This window comes from Anolis sagrei, chromosome 11, assembly GCF_037176765.1.
Source record: "Anolis sagrei isolate rAnoSag1 chromosome 11, rAnoSag1.mat, whole genome shotgun sequence".
Lineage (NCBI taxonomy): Eukaryota > Metazoa > Chordata > Lepidosauria > Squamata > Dactyloidae > Anolis > Anolis sagrei.
This window is the reverse complement of record NC_090031.1, coordinates 266,729-285,415: the sequence shown is the minus strand read 5'-3', so window position 1 is coordinate 285,415 and position 18,687 is coordinate 266,729. Positions and strand designations below refer to the sequence as shown.

Sequence of the window (18,687 nt, the reverse complement as noted above, 5' to 3'; positions counted from 1 at the left end):
TAATACTATATAATAATATGTATTATTAGTATTTATTATTGTTATTATTATTATTGTGTCTCTGTCTATTAACCACAAATGTCAAGTTGTGTCCAACTCTTATTATTATTAGCATATTATTAATATCTTTATTAATTAATATATAAAAATTAACACTATATAATATTTATTATTATTATTATTATTATTATTATTATTGTGTCTCTGTCTATTAACAACAAAACAACAATAGGTAGAGGTAAAGGTTTTCCCCTTACTTTAAGTCTACTTGTGTCTGACTCTTTTTATTATTATTATTATTATTATTATTATTAACATAATATTATTAATAATATTATTAATTAATAATATATAATAATATATTGTTGACCAAAAGGTCGCAGGTTTGAATATGAGGAGCAGCATAAACTTCCGTTGTCAGCCCTAGCTTCTGCCAACCTAGCAGTTCAAAACATGCAAATCTAAGTAGATCAATAGGTATTGCTCCAGTGGGAAGATAACGGAGCTCCATGCAGTCATGCTGGCCACATGACTTTGGAGGTGTCTATGGACAACGCCAGCTCTTCGGCTTAGAAATGGAGATGAACACCACACCCCAGAGTTGGAGAATAATATTGATTAATATTAATTATTGTCCAGTTCTTGTGGATTTTTTTGGGCTATATGGCCATGTTCTAGAAGCATTTCTCCTGACGTTTCGCCTGCATCTATGGTAAGCATCCTCACAACCTCTGAGGAAGCTTGCCATAGATGCAGGCGAAACGTCAGGAGAAATGCTTCTAGAACATGGCCATATAGCTCGAAAAAACCCACAAGAACTGAGTAATTCCAGCCATGAAAGCCTTCAACAATACATTAATTATTGTAATAATAATATTATTATTGTGTCTCTATTAACCACAAAATAACAACAATAGCTAGACGTAAAGGTTTTCTCCTGACATTAAGTCTAGTTGTATCCGACTCTTATTAATCATCATCATCATCATAATAAAATATTAACATAATATTATTAATACATTATTAATTAATAATATACACTAATATTAATTATTGACAATATTATTAGTTGTTGTTATTAATATTATTATTATTGTGCCTTTGTCTAGTAACCACAAAGTAACAACAAAAGGTAGACGTAAAGGTTTTCTCCTGGCATTAAGTCTTGTGTCCGACTCTTATTAATAATAATCATAATCATAATATATTATTAATTAATAATATACAATAATATTAATCATTGACAATATTATTATTAGTTGTTGTTATTAATAATATTATTATTGTGCCTTTGTCTATTAACCACAAAATAACAACAATAGGTAGACGTGAAGGTTTTCTCCTGACATTAAGTCTTGTGTCCAATTCTTATTAATAATAATAATAATCATAATATATTATTAATTAATAATATACAATAATATTAATTATTGACAATATTATTATTAGTTGTTGTTATTAATATTATTATTATTGTGCCTTTGTCTAGTAACCACAAAATAACAACAAAAGGTAGACGTAAAGGTTTTCTCCTGACATTAAGTCTTGTGTCCGACTCTTAATAATAATAATCATAATCATAATATATTATTAATTAATAATATACAATAATATTAATTATTGACAATATTATTCGTTGTTGTTGTTATTAATATTATTATTGTGCCTTTGTCTATTAACCACAAAATAACAACAATAAATAGACGTAAAGGTTTTCTCCTGACATTAAGTCTTGTGTCCAACTCTTATTAATAATAATAATAAGCATAATATATTATTAATTAATAATATACAATAATATTAATTATTGACAATATTATTCGTTGTTGTTGTTATTAATATTATTATTGTGCCTTTGTCTATTAGCCACAAAATAGGTAAAGGTAAAGGTTTTCGTGTCCAACTTGTGGGGTGGGTGCTGATCCCCATTTCTAAGCCGAAGAGCCGGCGTTGTCCGTAGACACCTCCAAGGTCACGCGGCCATTGGCCTGACTGCATGGAGCGCCCTTACGTTCCCGCTGGAAGGGATGGAATGGCGGAAAACGGAGGTCCGGCTTCTGCTTGCCGGAGGAAACCGGCTCCCCGTCCTTCTCTCTCTCACGTCTGATCCTTATGTCGTCCGCGTCTGGGAATGAGTTACACGTATTGATTGCCGAGGATGGCAGTTTTATTCTCTTCCCGAAGTGGAAGCAAGCGGAGAGAGGTTTAGCGGGACAATATAAAAGCCAGAGTCCATTTCACACGCAAGCCCACGCGGCCACCTTTTATGGCTCGGGGAGATACACGCCAAGGGGATTCGCATTCTCGGCGCGCTCTCGGGGATCCATCTCATGTTCTGGCATTATTATTGCCAAAGGCAAGGACAAGCAGACGGAGAGGCAGCTTATATCCTAGAGCTGTGGCGATGCTGATCTCCGTGGCTTTGCGCTGATGTGGCATTGATGTGGAGATGTGCGGTAGTGTGTTGCTTGGGATGTGTGCTGGAGAAGGCATGTAATTTCTTTGTGCAATAGTATAGTGACAATAACACCTATTCTATCCTATTCTATGAATTCGTGTATATATCTAGTTTTGTTTGAGTGACACTCGGACCACAGCCTGCCTCCTTTCTTCCTTCTCCGGCTCTGAGAAGACATGTGATTTCGGTGTGCAATAGTACAATGACAACACTATTCTATTCTATTCTATTCTATTCTATTCTATTCTATGGATTTGTGTATATATTTAGTGTTGTTTGAGTGACACTCAGACCACAGCCTGCCTCCTTTCTCCCTTCTCCAGCTCTGAGAAGGCATGTGATTTCGGTGTGCAATAGTACAATGACAACACTATTCTATTCTATTCTATTCTATTCTATTCTATTCTATTCTATGGATTTGTGTATATATTTAGTGTTGTTTGAGTGACACTCAGACCACAGCCTGCCTCCTTTCTCCCTTCTCCGGCTCTGAGAAGACATGTAATTTCATTATGCAATAGTACAATGACAACACTATTCTATTCTATTCTATTCTATAAATTCGTGTATATATTTAGTGTTGTTTGAGTGACACTCAGACCACAGCCTGCCTCCTTTCTCCCTTCTCTGGCTCTGAAAAGGCATGTAATTTCATTGTGCAATAGTACAATGACAACACTATTCTATTCTATTCTACGGATTTGAGTATATATCTAGTTTATATCTAGATTTGTGTATGAATTCGTGTATATATCTAGTTTTGTTTGAGTGACACTCAGACCACAGCCTGCCTCCTTTCTCCCTTCTCCAGCTCTGAGAAGGCATGTAATTTCATTGTGCAATAGTACAATGACAACACTATTCTATTCTATTCTATTCTATAAATTCGTGTATATATTTAGTGTTGTTTGAGTGACACTCAGACCACAGCCTGCCTCCTTTCTCCCTTCTCTGGCTCTGAAAAGGCATGTAATTTCATTGTGCAATAGTACAATGACAACAACACTATTCTATTCTATCCTATTCTATGAATTCGTGTATATATTTAGTGTTGTTTGAGTGGCGCTCAGACCACAGCCTGCCTCCTTTCTCCCTTCTCCGGCTCTGAGAAGGCATGTAATTTCAGTGTGCAATAGTACAATGACAACAACACTATTCTATTCTATCCTATTCTATGAATTCGTGTATATATTTAGTGTTGTTTGAGTGACACTCAGACCATAGCCTGCCTCCTTTCTCCCTTCTCCGGCTCTGAGAAGGCATGTAATTTCATTGTGCAATAGTACAATGACAACACTATTCTATTCTATTCTACGGATTTGAGTATATATCTAGTTTATATCTAGATTTGTGTATGAATTCGTGTATATATCTAGTTTTGTTTGAGTGACACTCAGACCACAGCCTGCCTCCTTTCTCCCTTCTCCAGCTCTGAGAAGGCATGTAATTTCATTGTGCAATAGTACAATGACAACACTATTCTATTCTATTCTATTCTATGGATTTGTGTATATATCTAGTTTATATCTAGATTTGTGTATGAATTCGTGTATAGTTTTGTTTGAGTGACACTCAGACCACAGCTTGCCTCCTTTCTCCCTTCTCTGGCTCTGAGAAGGCATGTAATTTCATTGTGCAATAGTACAATGACAACAACACTATTCTATTCTATTCTATTCTATTCTATTCTATGGATTTGTGTATATATCTAGTTTATATCTAGATTTGTGTATGAATTCGAGTATATATCTAGTTTTGTTTGAGTGACACTCAGACCACAGCTTGCCTCCTTTCTCCCTTCTCCAGCTCGGAGAAGGCATGTGATTTCGGTGTGCAATAGTACAATGACAACACTATTCTATTCTATTCTATTCTATTCTATTCTATGGATTTGTGTATATATCTAGTTTATATCTAGATTTGTGTATGAATTCGAGTATATATCTAGTTTTGTTTGAGTGACACTCGGACCACTGCCTGCCTCCTTTCTTCCTTCTCCGGCTCTGAGAAGGCATGTAATTTCATTTTGCAATAGTGCAACGACAATAACACTATTCTATTCTATGGATTAACTTACATACCCAGTGTTGCTTGAGTATCATTGGGACCCCCACCTGCCTCCTTTCTCCCTTCTCCGGCTCTGAGAAGGCATGTAATTTCATTGTGCAATAGTACAATGACAATAACACTATTCTATTCTATTCTATTCTATTCTATGGATTCGTTTATATACCTAGTGTTATTTGAGTGACATTGGGACCACTGCCTGCCTCCTTTCTCCCTTCTCCGGCTCTGAGAAGGCATGTAATTTCATTGTACTATTGCACAATAGTGTTATTGTCATTGTACTATTGTGAAATAGTACAATGACAATAACACTATTCTATTCTATTCTATGGATTCGTGTATATACCTAGTGTTATTTGAGTGACATTGGAACCACTGCCTGCCTTCTTTCTCCTTTCTCTGGCTCTGAGAAGGCATGTAATTTCATTGTGAAATAGTACAATGACAATAACACTATTCTATTCTATTCTATTCTATTCTATTCTATTCTATTCTATGTATTCACATACATACCCAGTGTTGCTTGAGTGTGATTGGGACACCTGCCTGCCTACTTTCTCCCTTCTCCAGCTCTGAGAAGGCATGTAATTTCATTGTGCAATAGTACAATGACAATAACACTATTCTATTCTATTCTATTCTATTCTATTCTATGTATTCACGTACATACCCAGTGTTGCTTGAGTGTGATTGGGACACCTGCCTGCCTACTTTCTCCCTTCTCCAGCTCTGAGAAGGCATGTAATTTCATTGTGCAATAGTACAATGACAATAACACTATTCTATTCTATTCTATTCTATTCTATGTATTCACGTACATACCCAGTGTTGCTTGAGTGTGATTGGGACTCCTTCCTGCCTACTTTCTCCCTTCTCCAGCTCTGAGAAGGCATGTAATTTCATTGTGCAATAGTACAATGACAATAACACTATTCTATTCTATTCTATTCTATTCTATTCTATTCTATGTATTCACGTACATACCCAGTGTTGCTTGAGTGTGATTGGGACCCCTGCCTGTCTACTTTCTCCCTTCTCCAGCTCTGAGAAGGCATGTAATTTCATTGTGAAATAGTACAGTGACAATAACACTATTCTATTCTATTCTATTCTATTCATTCATGTACATACCCGGTGTTGCTTGAGTGTCATTGGGACCCCTGCCTGCCTACTTTCTCCCTTCTCCAGCTCTGAGAAGGCATGTAATTTCATTGTGCAATAGTACAGTGACAATAACACTATTCTATTCTATTCTATGTATTCACGTACATACCCAGTGTTGCTTGAGTGTGATTGGGACCCCTGCCTGCCTACTTTCTCCCTTCTCCAGCTCTGAGAAGGCATGTAATTTCATTGTGCAATAGTTCAGTGACAATAACACTATTCTATTCTACTCTATTCTATTCTATTCTATTCTATTCTATTCTATGTATTCACATACATACCCAGTGTTGCTTGAGTGTGATTGGGACCCCTGCCTGCCTACTTTCTCCCTTCTCCAGCTCTGAGAAGGCATGTAATTTCATTGTGCAATAGTACAGTGACAATAACACTATTCTATTCTATTCTATTCTATTCTATGTATTCACGTACATACCCAGTGTTGCTTGAGTGTGATTGGGACCCCTGCCTGCCTACTTTCTCCCTTCTCCAGCTCTGAGAAGTCAGTGTCCCAAATACCTGGAAAGCCAGGTGTTGTGCGGGGCTGAACCCACCCCGGCGCCCCTCGCTCACCTCCAGCTCCTTGAAGAAGAGGCAGCTGCGCGCCCACTCCACGATGGCGAAGAGGGTCTGGTCGGCCATGCGGCAGAGGAGGCCAAAGGTGTTGAGCTTCTCCTGGGGGCGGCTCTTGCCCTGCTCCTGCTGGAGGCAGCTCAGGATGCGGCCCTTGACCTGCACCTCATCGGGCTCCAGCTGCAGCAGCTTCAGGATGACCTCAGGCACCTCGGGGGCCGGGGCGGCCGGGGACGATGGGCCTCCTCCTCCTCCTCCTCCTCCTCCTCCTCCTCCTCCGGGAAAGGCCTCCGGGTATGGGTAAGCCGGAGCCGCCGCTTCGTGAGGATGTGCCGCGTACGGGTCCGGGAACTCGGACTTGATGGCCCGGCTGGCGAAGGGCGGAGGGTAGGGGAAGCCCGAGAGCGCGACCCCATGGCCGGCCAGAGCGGGCGTCCCGTACGGGCTGCGCTCGTAATCGACGGGAGTCATGGCCGAAGCGCTGGTGCTGATGTTGATGGGCGGGGGCGGAGGAGGAGGAGGAGGAGGAGGAGGTCCTTTGGAGGACGACCCCACTCCGGGATGATGGTGGTGGTGGTGAGGGTGGTGGTGGTGGTGGTGGTGATGTGCCAAGGCGTGGAGGGAGGCCGGGAGGGAGCCGCTGTAGTCTGCCGCCTGCGCCGGAGAGACGACCGAGGCCACCGAAGGAGGCGGTGGGGGAGGCACGACCACGGCCGCCCCTTCGAGCTTGAAGCTATTGGCACGGATGAGGGCCTTCTTCTGCTGCTTCAGCGCCCGGTCGCGCTTGTACATGGGGCCAAACTTGTTGCGTCCGCCCCGCATGCGATCTGCCCGGACAGCTAGAAAGAGAAGACGGGAGGAAGGAGAGAAAAGCACGGTGAAACGAGAGGCAGAGAGAGAGGGGGACTATTTCTTATTGAGTTCCTGGGCCAGAGAGATGTTTGTTGGACACTTCCAGAGCCGGAAATGAAAGGAGAAGCCTCTGCCTTTGTCTGTGTATTTGTGTTTCATTGTATTTCATTGGAACAAGGCACTGAAAGTTTGCCTGTGTCTGTTTATATGCTGTAATCCACTTAGACATCTTTTCTACACAACCGGAGGCGCCTGTTAGACACCTCCGGAGCCGGAAATGAAAGGAGAAGCCTCTGCCTTTGTCTGTGTATTTGTGTTTCATTGTATTTCATTGGAACAAGGCACTGAAAGTTTGCCTGTGTCGGTTTATATGCTGTAATCCGCTTAGACATCTTTTCTACACAACCGGAGGCGCCTGTTAGACACCTCCGGAGCCGGAAATGAAAGGAGAAGCCTCTGCCTTTGTCTGTGTATTTGGGTTTCATTGCATTTCATTGGAACAAGGCACTGAAAGTTTGCCTGTGTCTGTTTATATGCTGTAATCCGCTTAGACATCTTTTCTACACAACCGGAGGCGCCTGTTAGACACCTCCGGAGCCGGAAATGAAAGGAGAAGCCTCTGCCTTTGTCTGTGTATTTGTGTTTCATTGTATTTCATTGGAACAAGGCACTGAAAGTTTGCCTGTGTCTGTTTATATGCTGTAATCCGCTTAGACATCTTTTCTACACAACCGGAGGCGCCTGTTAGACACCTCCGGAGCCGGAAATGAAAGGAGAAGCCTCTGCCTTTGTCTGTGTATTTGTGTTTCATTGTATTTCATTGGAACAAGGCACTGAAAGTTTGCCTGTGTCTGTTTATATGCTGTAATCCGCTTAGACATCTTTTCTACACAACCGGAGGCGCCTGTTAGACACCTCCGGAGCCGGAAATGAAAGGAGAAGCCTCTGCCTTTGTCTGTGTATTTGTGTTTTATTGCATTTCATTGGAACAAGGCACTGAAAGTTTGCCTGTGTCTGTTTATATGCTGTAATCCGCTTAGACATCTTTTCTACACAACCGGAGGCGCCTGTTAGACACCTCCGGAGCCGGAAATGAAAGGAGAAGCCTCTGCCTTTGTCTGTGTATTTGGGTTTCATTGCATTTCATTGGATCAAGGCACTGAAAGTTTGCCTGTGTCTGTTTATATGCTGTAATCCGCTTAGACATCTTTTCTACACAACCGGAGGCGCCTGTTAGACACCTCCGGAGCCGGAAATGAAAGGAGAAGCCTCTGCCTTTGTCTGCGCATTTGTGTTTCATTGTATTTCATTGGAACAAGGCACTGAAAGTTTGCCTGTGTCTGTTTATATGCTGTAATCCGCTTAGACATCTTTTCTACACAACCGGAGGCGCCTGTTAGACACCTCCGGAGCCGGAAATGAAAGGAGAAGCCTCTGCCTTTGTCTGTGTATTTGGGTTTCATTGCATTTCATTGGAACAAGGCACTGAAAGTTTGCCTGTGTCTGTTTATATGCTGTAATCCGCTTAGACATCTTTTCTACACAACCGGAGGCGCCTGTTAGACACCTCCGGAGCCGGAAATGAAAGGAGAAGCCTCTGCCTTTGTCTGTGTATTTGGGTTTCATTGCATTTCATTGGAACAAGGCACTGAAAGTTTGCCTGTGTCTGTTTATATGCTGTAATCCGCTTAGACATCTTTTCTACACAACCGGAGGCGCCTGTTAGACACCTCCGGAGCCGGAAATGAAAGGAGAAGCCTCTGCCTTTGTCTGTGTATTTGTGTTTCATTGTATTTCATTGGAACAAGGCACTGAAAGTTTGCCTGTGTCTGTTTATATGCTGTAATCCGCTTAGACATCTTTTCTACACAACCGGAGGCGCCTGTTAGACACCTCCGGAGCCGGAAATGAAAGGAGAAGCCTCTGCCTTTGTCTGTGTATTTGTGTTTCATTGTATTTCATTGGAACAAGGCACTGAAAGTTTGCCTGTGTCTGTTTATATGCTGTAATCCGCTTAGACATCTTTTCTACACAACCGGAGGCGCCTGTTAGACACCTCCGGAGCCGGAAATGAAAGGAGAAGCCTCTGCCTTTGTCTGTGTATTTGTGTTTCATTGCATTTCATTGGAACAAGGCACTGAAAGTTTGCCTGTGTCTGTTTATATGCTGTAATCCGCTTAGACATCTTTTCTACACAACCGGAGGCGCCTGTTAGACACCTCCGGAGCCGGAAATGAAAGGAGAAGCCTCTGCCTTTGTCTGTGTATTTGGGTTTCATTGCATTTCATTGGATCAAGGCACTGAAAGTTTGCCTGTGTCTGTTTATATGCTGTAATCCGCTTAGACATCTTTTCTACACAACCGGAGGCGCCTGTTAGACACCTCCGGAGCCGGAAATGAAAGGAGAAGCCTCTGCCTTTGTCTGCGCATTTGTGTTTCATTGTAACAAGGCACTGAAAGTTTGCCTGTGTCTATTCATATGCTGTAATCCGCTCTGAGCCCCCTTGGGAAGAAGGGCAGAATATAAATAAAGTATTATAAATAAAGTTTATCTTTCGAGCCCAATTTAAGGTGCAGGTGCTTACCTACAAAGCCCTGAACAGTTTGGGACCAGCCTACCTGCGTGACCGCATCTCCGTCTACGAACCCACGCGCTCACTACGTTCATCTGGAGAGGCCCTGCTCGTGATCCCACCTGCGTCGCAAGCGCGTTTGGTGGGGACATGGGACAGGGCCTTTTCCGTGGTGGCCCCCCGACTCTGGAACGCCCTCCCCAAAGATCTTAGACAGGCCCCTACATTGGCAGTCTTCAGAAAGAACTTGAAGACCTGGCTGTTCCGATGCGCCTTCCCAGAATAGGAAATCCATCTGAACATGAGGAAGAACTTCCTGACTGTGAGAGCCGTTCAGCAGTGGAACTCTCTGCCCCGGAGGGAGTGTGGTGGAGGCTCCTTCTTTGGAAGCTTTTAAGCAGAGGCTGGATGGCCATCTGTCGGGGGTGCTTTGAATGCAATATTCCTGCTTCTTGGCAGAAGGGGGTTGGACTGGATGATGGCCCAGGAGGTCTCTTCCAACTCTTTGATTCTATGATTCTATGATTCTATGATCTCCAACAATAAGTCCCAGAAGCACTTTACTAGAACCAATGTTTGCTGCACACTGCACACTGCTCTTGCCCTATAAGCCTTACCTATCACCTGTCACATCAGCACTTTTAATTCTGTACCCATTACTCTGGCCCGGCCCAGTTTTATTGTGTCTTGGTGTATTGTTTATTGCTTGTTGTTTTGTTGTTTTAATATTGCTTTAATTGTTTTTAATTTGCTTTAGGTTGTGTATTGTTATGTTGTGTGTTGAGGCCTTGGCCTTTGTAAGCCGCATCGAGTCCTTCGGGAGATGCTAGCGGGGTTCAAAGAAAGATAATAATAATAATAATAATAATTATTATTATTATTATTATTATTGTATTGTCGAAGGCTTTCATGGCCGGGATCACTGGGTTGTTGTAGGTTTTTCCGGGCTATATGGCCATGTTCTGGAGGCAATTTTTCTCCTGACGTTTCGCCTGCATCTCTGGCAAGCATCCTCAGAGGGAGTGAGTTCTGTTGGAAGTAGGAAAAATGGGTTTATATGTCTGTGGAATGACCAGGGTGGGGCAAAGGACTTTTGTCTGCTGGGGCTGGATGTGTCACATCTTTTCTCCATGACTGGAGGAGCCTGTTAGACACCTCCAGAGCCAGAAATGAAAGGAGAAGCCTCTGCCTTTGTCTGTGCATTTGTGTTTCATTGGAACAAGGCACTGAAAGTTTGCCTGTGTCTGTGTATAAGCTGTAATCTACTCTGAACATAATATAAATAAATAAATTTACTAACACAAAAACACAGTATGCCACAGCAATAATAATAATAATAATAATAATAATAATAATACTTTATTTATATTCCGCCCTTCTCCCAGAGGAAGCTCAGAGCGGATTACAGCATATACACAGACACAGGCAAACTTTCAGTGCCTTTGTTCCAATGAAGCACAATGAAACACAAATACGCAGACAAAGGCAGAGGCTTCTCCTTTCATTTCCGGCTCTGGAAGTATCCAACAGGCTCCTCCAGTCATGGAGAAAAGATGTCTACGTTTTATTGATTTGGGATTCAGCAGAGTTTGGGAGCGAACACAGGATCAGCGGGTCATCCATCCATCTATCTATATAATAATGCTCTGTGCATAATGAGTACCTTAACAACAAAAGAACCAATGAACGAAATCACGCCAAATTTGGCAACAAAACGTCTCACAACACAAGGAGTGACCATCACTCAAAAATTTATGATTTTGTCATTTGGGAGTTGTAGTTGCTGGGATTTATAGTTCACCTACAACCAAAGAGCATTCTGAACTCCACCAATGATGGAATTGGGCCAAACGTGGCACACAGGACTCCCCTGACCAGCAGAAAACACTAGAAAGGTTTGATGGGCATTGACCTTGAGTTTGGGAGTTGTAGTTCACCTACATCCAGAGAGCACTGTGGACTCAAACAATGATGGATCTGGACCAAACTTGGCACAAATACTCAATATGCTGAAATATAAACACAGATGGAGTTTGGGGGAAATAGACCTTGACATTTGGGAGTTGTAGTCACTGGGATTCACAGTTCACCTGCAATCAAGGAGCATTCTGAACCCCAACAACGATAGAATTGGGGCAAACTTCCCACACAGAACTCCCATGACTTCCCAGGTTGAGAAATGCTGCCTTAAGGCCATCCAATCCAACTCCCTTCTCCAGGGCAAGAAAACATAATCAAAGCCCTCCTGACAAAGGGCCATCCAGTCATTCACACACACACACACATATATGTATATGTCAGATGCAGTATCAAAGTTTTAAAAGGGACCCCTAAAGAAGGACAATGATATGTTGCATGTTCCAGGGTGGGCAATCCAGACACTCTCCACGTCAACACTGACAAAGACACAGCAAGAAATACTGTTTACCCACAAGAAGAAAGACATGACATAGATTAGAACCCAACACTTTCTCATGACTTTATTTTCCTGATCACCAGACTGGGCCACAGCAACGCCTGGCAGGGGACCGCTAGTTATTATTATTATTAATATTATAATTATTATTATGTGTGGTCAGTGGTTGACAAGGCTAGCAGTCCCTGACCATTAGTCTTGCTGGGTGAAACTTGGGGGAGTTGTCATCCGAATCATCTGCAGAACTTTCCCATTTCCCTCTAGGTAGCATCCACATCCACACACACACATACAGTCCACTCGGTATCTCGGCTCGCAAGGTGTTCTCAAGGTCAGCGCTAGACCCAGCTGCTTCTGCCTCCGTATTTACAAAAGCAAAAAGGGGGAAGCATTGACCAGGACTGCAAAAGGGAGGCACTGAACGCAGACTTAGGACTTGCAATGTTAAAACTGCTCCTTGGCTTTTCCAACCAGACTTCACTACCTCTGAGGATGCTTGCCATGGATGCAGGCAAAACGTCAGGAGAAAAATTGCCTCCAGAACATGGCCATATAGTCCAAAAAAACCTACAACAACCCAGTGATCCCAGCCACGAAAGCCTTCGACAATACATTGAGCATTAAAAATATTGAGAAAATTCACAACCCACCATTTAAAGCTCTCCAGATGTACGTGAACTACAACTCCCAAACTCAGGGTCAAACCCTTTCAGTATTTGTCCAGGGACCACTCTCCAACGTGAGTACCAAAAGGGTTACGAATCAGTTTTCGGTCTACTTTAGGTTGAATTTGGTGATTTGGGGTGCTGGATTCAGAAAACAGCATTGGATAGACCACATCAGCTCTAGTTTCTGATACAGGAGATATGCCACCCAGTAGTCGTCATCTGCTCATCCACAGAAAACTAGGAATCACTTTGACCTGGGACCTCACTCCAACATGAGTACCAAAAGGGTTATGAATCAGGTTTTGGTCAACTTTAGATTCAGTTTGGGGTGCTGATTCAGAAAACTGCATTGGATAGACCACATCAGCTCTAGTTTCTGATACAGGAGATATGCCACCCAGTAGTCGTCATCTGCTCACCCACAGAAAACTAGGGATCACTTTGACCTGGGACCTCACTCCAACATGAGTACCAAAAGGGTTACGAATCTGTTTTTGGTCTACTTTGGTGATTTGGGATGCTGATTCAGAAAACTGCATTGGATAGACCACATCAGCTCCAGTTTCCGATACAGGACCTATGCCACCCAGTAGTCGCCATCTGCTCACCCACAGAAAACCATATTTAACAAGCCTTGGCACTATAAGAAACCGGTTGCTCTCGTTGCAACGGTGTAGTAACAGTGGAGTATTTAGTAGTTCATGGACCATAGCTTGGGAACCACTGTTTCAGCTGCAGTCACTGAAGGGAAGTGTGAATCTTACAGGGGTCACACACATGTGTGTGTGTGTGTGGAACAAGTATTTTTAAATGTTAAACTCAGCAGGAGGTTCCCATGATCTATTTTACTTCCTTGAGGTTTCCAGGAGAGGATTTACTCAAACTTGTATACAGTATGGGGAACATATTTTGGATCCAGGACAAGCGTATCCAGATCTGAATGCAGAACTGGGTGTTTTGTCTTCTTTTTGGATCCAAGACAATTCTAGCTCTCCCCCAAAGCCCTCACACACACACCCCACACCCACACAAACACACACATATCACGACACAAACATAAAACCCCCGGCCCCCTCCTCCTCCTCGGCAGAGCCTCCCTTCTCCTCGTCTCCTTTCCGCAAAGGAATGTGCTTCCACTTTCTATTGTTCGGAGCCAAGGAGTTCTCGCCTCCTACGCACGCACACAACCATCAGGCAGCAACAAGACCCAAACTTAGCATTTTCTCCCCCAGACTTGGGAAGCGGAGAAAAAATGACGTCATTTTGAAATAAGATACGAATGTGATCGGATGAGAAGTTTTGGAAAAGTTTTGGAATGGAAAAGAATTTAGCAGACACCCAATAAGATCTAGCCCAGGCATAGGCAAACTTTGGCCCTCCCTCCCTCCCTCCCTCCAGGTGTTTTGACTGCAACTCCCACAATTCCTAACAGCCTTTTCCCTCTCAGCTACTTAAGATGGGAGCAGCTTGGGAAAAGTGGAATTAAATACTCAATGGCTGGCTCCATCGAGGAAAATATGTATACAGTGTTCCCTCACTTATCACGGGTGATACGTTCCAGGACCACCCGCGATAAGTGAAAATCCCCAAAGTAGGGAAGCTATAAACATTAGAACTGCTTCTGACTTTGCGGCCCTCCCTCACTCACCCACCCACCCTTGCTCGTTCCCTACTCACCGGGCCAAGTCCTGGTTCTGCCGCTGGGACCCAACCCAGTGAGTGAGGAAGTGAGTGAGGACAGGTTAGCAAGTGAGTGAGGGCGGCAAGGGCAGTAGCGGCGGTAGAAGCAGGAGCCTAGCCACCTCTTCCAGGCTCCTGCTCCTGCCACTGCTTCCGCCTTTGCAGCCCTCCCTTGCTCGCTCGCTACTCACTGGGCTGAGTCCTGGTGGCAGAACCCAATGAGGAGCAAGAAAGTAAAACCACGAAACAGTGAGTCTGCGAAAAGGAAATCACAAAGTAGCAAGGGAACACTGTAAGATGCTTCTGCCTTTGCGGCCCTCCCTTGCTTGCTCACCCGCCTCCCTTGCTCACCTACTACTCACCGGGCTGAGTCCTGGTTGCAGAACCAGGACTCGGCCCAGTTAGTAGCAAGGAAGGAAAACCACGAAACAGTGAGTCCACGAAAAGCAAACTGCAAAGTGGCGAGAGAACACTGTTAGATGCTTCCGCCTTTGCGGCCCTCCCTTGCTCGCTTACCCACCCTCCCTTGCTCACTCGCTACTCACCGGGCCAGGTCCTGGTGGCAGAACCAGGACTTGGCCTGATGAGTAGCAAAGAAGGAAAACCGCGAAACAGCGAGTCCGCAAAAAGCAAACCACAAAGTAGCGAGGGAACACTGTAAGATGCTTCCGCCTTTGCGGCCCTCCCTTACTCGCTCATCCACCCTCCCTTGCTCACTCACTACTCACCGGGCCAGGTCCCGGTGGCAGAACTAGGACTCGGCCCAGTGAGTAGCAAGGAAGGAAAACTGCGAAACAGCGAGTCCGCGAAAAGTGAACCGCAAAGTGACGAGAGAACACTGTAAGATGCTTCAGCCTTTGCGGCCCTCCCTTACTCGCTCATCCACCCTCCCTTGCTCACTCGCTACTCACCGGGCCAGGTCCCGGTGGCAGAACCAGGACTCGGCCCGGTGAGTAGGTAGAATGTAAAACCGCACAACTGTGAGTCCACAAAAAGCAAACCACAAAGTGGCGAGAGAACACTGTAAGATGCTTTTGCCTTTGTGGCCCTCCCTTGCTCACTCGCTACTCACCGGGCCAGGTCCCAGTAGCAGAACTAGGATTCGGCCCAGTGAGTAGCAAGGAAGGAAAACCACAAAACAGCGAGTCCATGAAAAGCAAACCGCAAAGTAGCGAGGGAACACTGTAAGATGCTTCTGCCTTTGCAGCCCTCCCTTGCTCGCTCACCCACCCTCCCTTGCTCACTCGCTACTCACCGGGCCAGGTCCCGGTGGCAGAACTAGGACTTGGCCTGGTGAGTAGCAAGGAAGGAAAACCGTGAAACAGCAAGTCTGCGAAAAGTGAACCGCAAAGTAGAGACAAGAGCCAAAATGGATAAAACCCAGCTAGGGGAATGCTGGTGGTGCAAGGCACTTTCTTCCATTTTTGGTGGACCTGTAAGATAGTAACAAGGGAAATTCATTAAATAAGGCTAGATCAAGCATGGGCAAACTTGGGCCATCAAATGTTTTGGACTTCAACTCTCACAATTTCTAACAGCCTACTGGCTGTTAGGAATTGCAGGAGTTGCAGTCCACAACACCTGGAAGGCCCAAGTTTGCCCAGGCCTGCTTTAGTAGGTGTGTGACCACATGTCCATTAGAATTGTATTTTCCACCACTCTTACACAATAGGGAGCTGCAGTCCAAAACACCTGGAGTAGCCAAGTTTGCCCAGGCCTGTTTTAATAGGTGTGTGACCACACGTCCATTAGAACTGTATTTTCCACCACTCTTACACAATAGGGAGTTGACGTCCACAACACTTGGAGGGCCCAAGTTTGCCCAGGCCTGTTATAATAGGTGTGTGACCACATGTCCATTAGAACTGTATTTTCCACCAGTACTACACAATAGGGAGTTGCAGTCCAAAACACCTGGAAGGCCCAAGTTTGCCCATGCTTGTTTTAGTATGTGTGTGACCACACGTCCATTATAACTATTTTCCACCAGTCTTACACAATAGAAAGTTGATGCCCACAACACCTGAAGGGCCCAAGTTTGCCCATGACTGTTATAGTAGGTGTGTGACCACATGTCCATTAGAATTGTATTTTCCACCGATATTACAAAATAGGGAGTTGCAGTCCAAAAAACCTGGAGGGATGAAGTATCCCCATGCCTGTTTTAGTAAGTGTGTGACCACACGTCCATTAGAACTGTATTTTCCACCAGTCTTACACAATAGGGAGTTGCAGTCCACAACACATGGAGGGCTGAAGTATGCCCATGCCTGCTTTAGAAGATGTGTGACCACATGTCCATTAGAATGGTATTTTCCACCAGTATTACACAATGGGGAGTTGACTTCCACAACACCTGGAGGGCCAAAGTTTGCCTAGGTCTGCTATACACCCTTTTCAAACGACAACTCCCCTAATCCCCAGCCGGCAGGCAACTCCACCACTGAGAGCGTGTCCTTCCTCACCTTCCAGCCTCATTCCCACAGCCAGGCACTTCTGGAAACGGCAGTACGGGCACCGCTTGCGCTGCGTCTTGTCGATCTTGCAGCTCTGGCTTTCCGTACATGTGTAGTGCTTGTTGTTCTGCACCGTCCTCTTGAAGAAACCCTGGAAAGGGAAAGAAAGAGGCAAAGGGAAGGCTGAAGGAGGCCGAAGGAGAGGAACAGGCTCTCTTCCTTTCAGTCCCTTGTCTTGAGAGGACAGAAGACAGGAACGCGCTTTAGCTACGCTCAGGAGAACAGTTGTCTAAAAGGATTTCGTGCAGAACTGAGGAACGAACTCGGTCAGGTCATTTATTATGGCTAGGATCCTGAAGGTGAGATCCAATTAAAGAACGACAGTGTTGTTATTCTCCTTTAACTGCCATAGTTCTGTCCCATGCTGGATCTTCACTGCCATATAATCCAGATTCTTTTTTTCTGTGTCAGGAGTGACTTGAGAAACTGCAAGTCGCTTCTGGTGTGAGAGAAATGGCCGTCTGCAAGGACATTGCCCAGGAGACATTGCCCGGATGTTTTGATGTTTTTTTACCATCCTTGTGAGAGATTTCTCTCATGTTCACACATGGGGAGCTGGAGCTGACGGACAGGAGCTCAGCCCACTTTCCCTAGATTCAAACCGCTGACTTTTCAGTCATCAGTCCTGTTGGCACATGAGTCACTATGTAGGGAGCGGGAACTGACAGACAGGAGCGCACCCCACATTCCCCAGATTCAAACCACTGACCTGTCGGTCACTAATCCTGCCAGCACATGGGTCACTATGTAGGAAGCTAGAGCTGACAGACAGGAGCTCACCCTGCTCTCCCCAGATATGAATGGCTGACCTGTTGGTCATCAGTCCTGGCAGCACATGGGATGTTATGTAAGGAGCTGGAGCTGACAGACGGGAGCTCAGCCCGCTTTCCCCCAGACTTGAACGGCTGATATATCGGTCATCAGTCCTGCCGGCACATGGGTCATTATGTAGGGGGATGGAACTGACAGACAGGAGGTCACCTCGCTTTCCCCAGATTCAAACAGATGACTTGTCGGTTATCAGTCCTTCCAGCACATGGGTCGCTATGTAGGGAGCTGGAGCTGACAGACAGGAGCTCACCTCACTTTCCCAAGATTTGAACCGCTGACCTGTCGGTCACTAATCCTGCTGGCACATGGGTCACTATGTAGGGAGCTGGAGTTGACAGACAGGAGCTCTCCCTGCTCTTCCCAGATATGAATGGCTGACCTGTCGGTCATCAGTCCTGCCAGCACATGAGATGTTATGTAAGGAGCTGGAGCTGACAGATGGGAGCTCAGCCCACTTTCCCCCAGACTTGAACGGCTAATATATTGGTCATCAGTCCTGCCAGCACATGGGTCACTATGTAGGGGGCTGGAACTGACAGACAGGAGGTCACCTCGCTTTCCCCAGATTCAAACAGATGTCGGTTATCAGTCCTTCCGGCACATGGGTTGCTATGTAGGGAGCTGGAGCTGACAGACAGGAGCTCACCTCACTTTCCCAAGATCTGAACCGCTGACCTGTCTGTCATCAGTCCTGCCGGCACATGGGTCGCTATGTAGGAAGCTGGAACTGACAGATGGGAGCTCACCCCACTTTCCCCAGATTCGAATGGCTGACCTGTTGGTCATCAGTCCTGCCGGCACATGGGTTGCTATGTAGGGAGCTGGAGCTGACAGACAGGAGCTCACCTCGCTTTCCCGAGATTTGAACCGCTGACCTGTCGGTCATCAGTCC

General features: G+C 44.9%; 1 protein-coding gene across 6 annotated transcripts in view; it reads right to left on the bottom strand.

The window, feature by feature from the left end:
• NR5A1 (nuclear receptor subfamily 5 group A member 1) overlaps positions 1–18,687 on the bottom strand; it is an 80,765-nt gene that overhangs the window by 47,319 nt on the left and 14,759 nt on the right. The window contains exons 2-4 of one of the 6 annotated variants that reach the window (XM_067471734.1): positions 16,914–17,055; positions 6,864–7,098; positions 6,260–6,764 (exon numbers count right to left, since the gene is read on the bottom strand). In XM_067471734.1, coding sequence (XP_067327835.1) covers positions 6,260–6,764; positions 6,864–7,098; positions 16,914–17,055 — 882 coding nt within the window. Of the gene's footprint in view, positions 1–6,259; positions 7,099–16,913; positions 17,056–18,687 lie in introns of all 6 variants that reach the window. The other 5 variants (XM_067471732.1, XM_067471735.1, XM_067471736.1 and 2 more) reach the window with 5 other exon arrangements.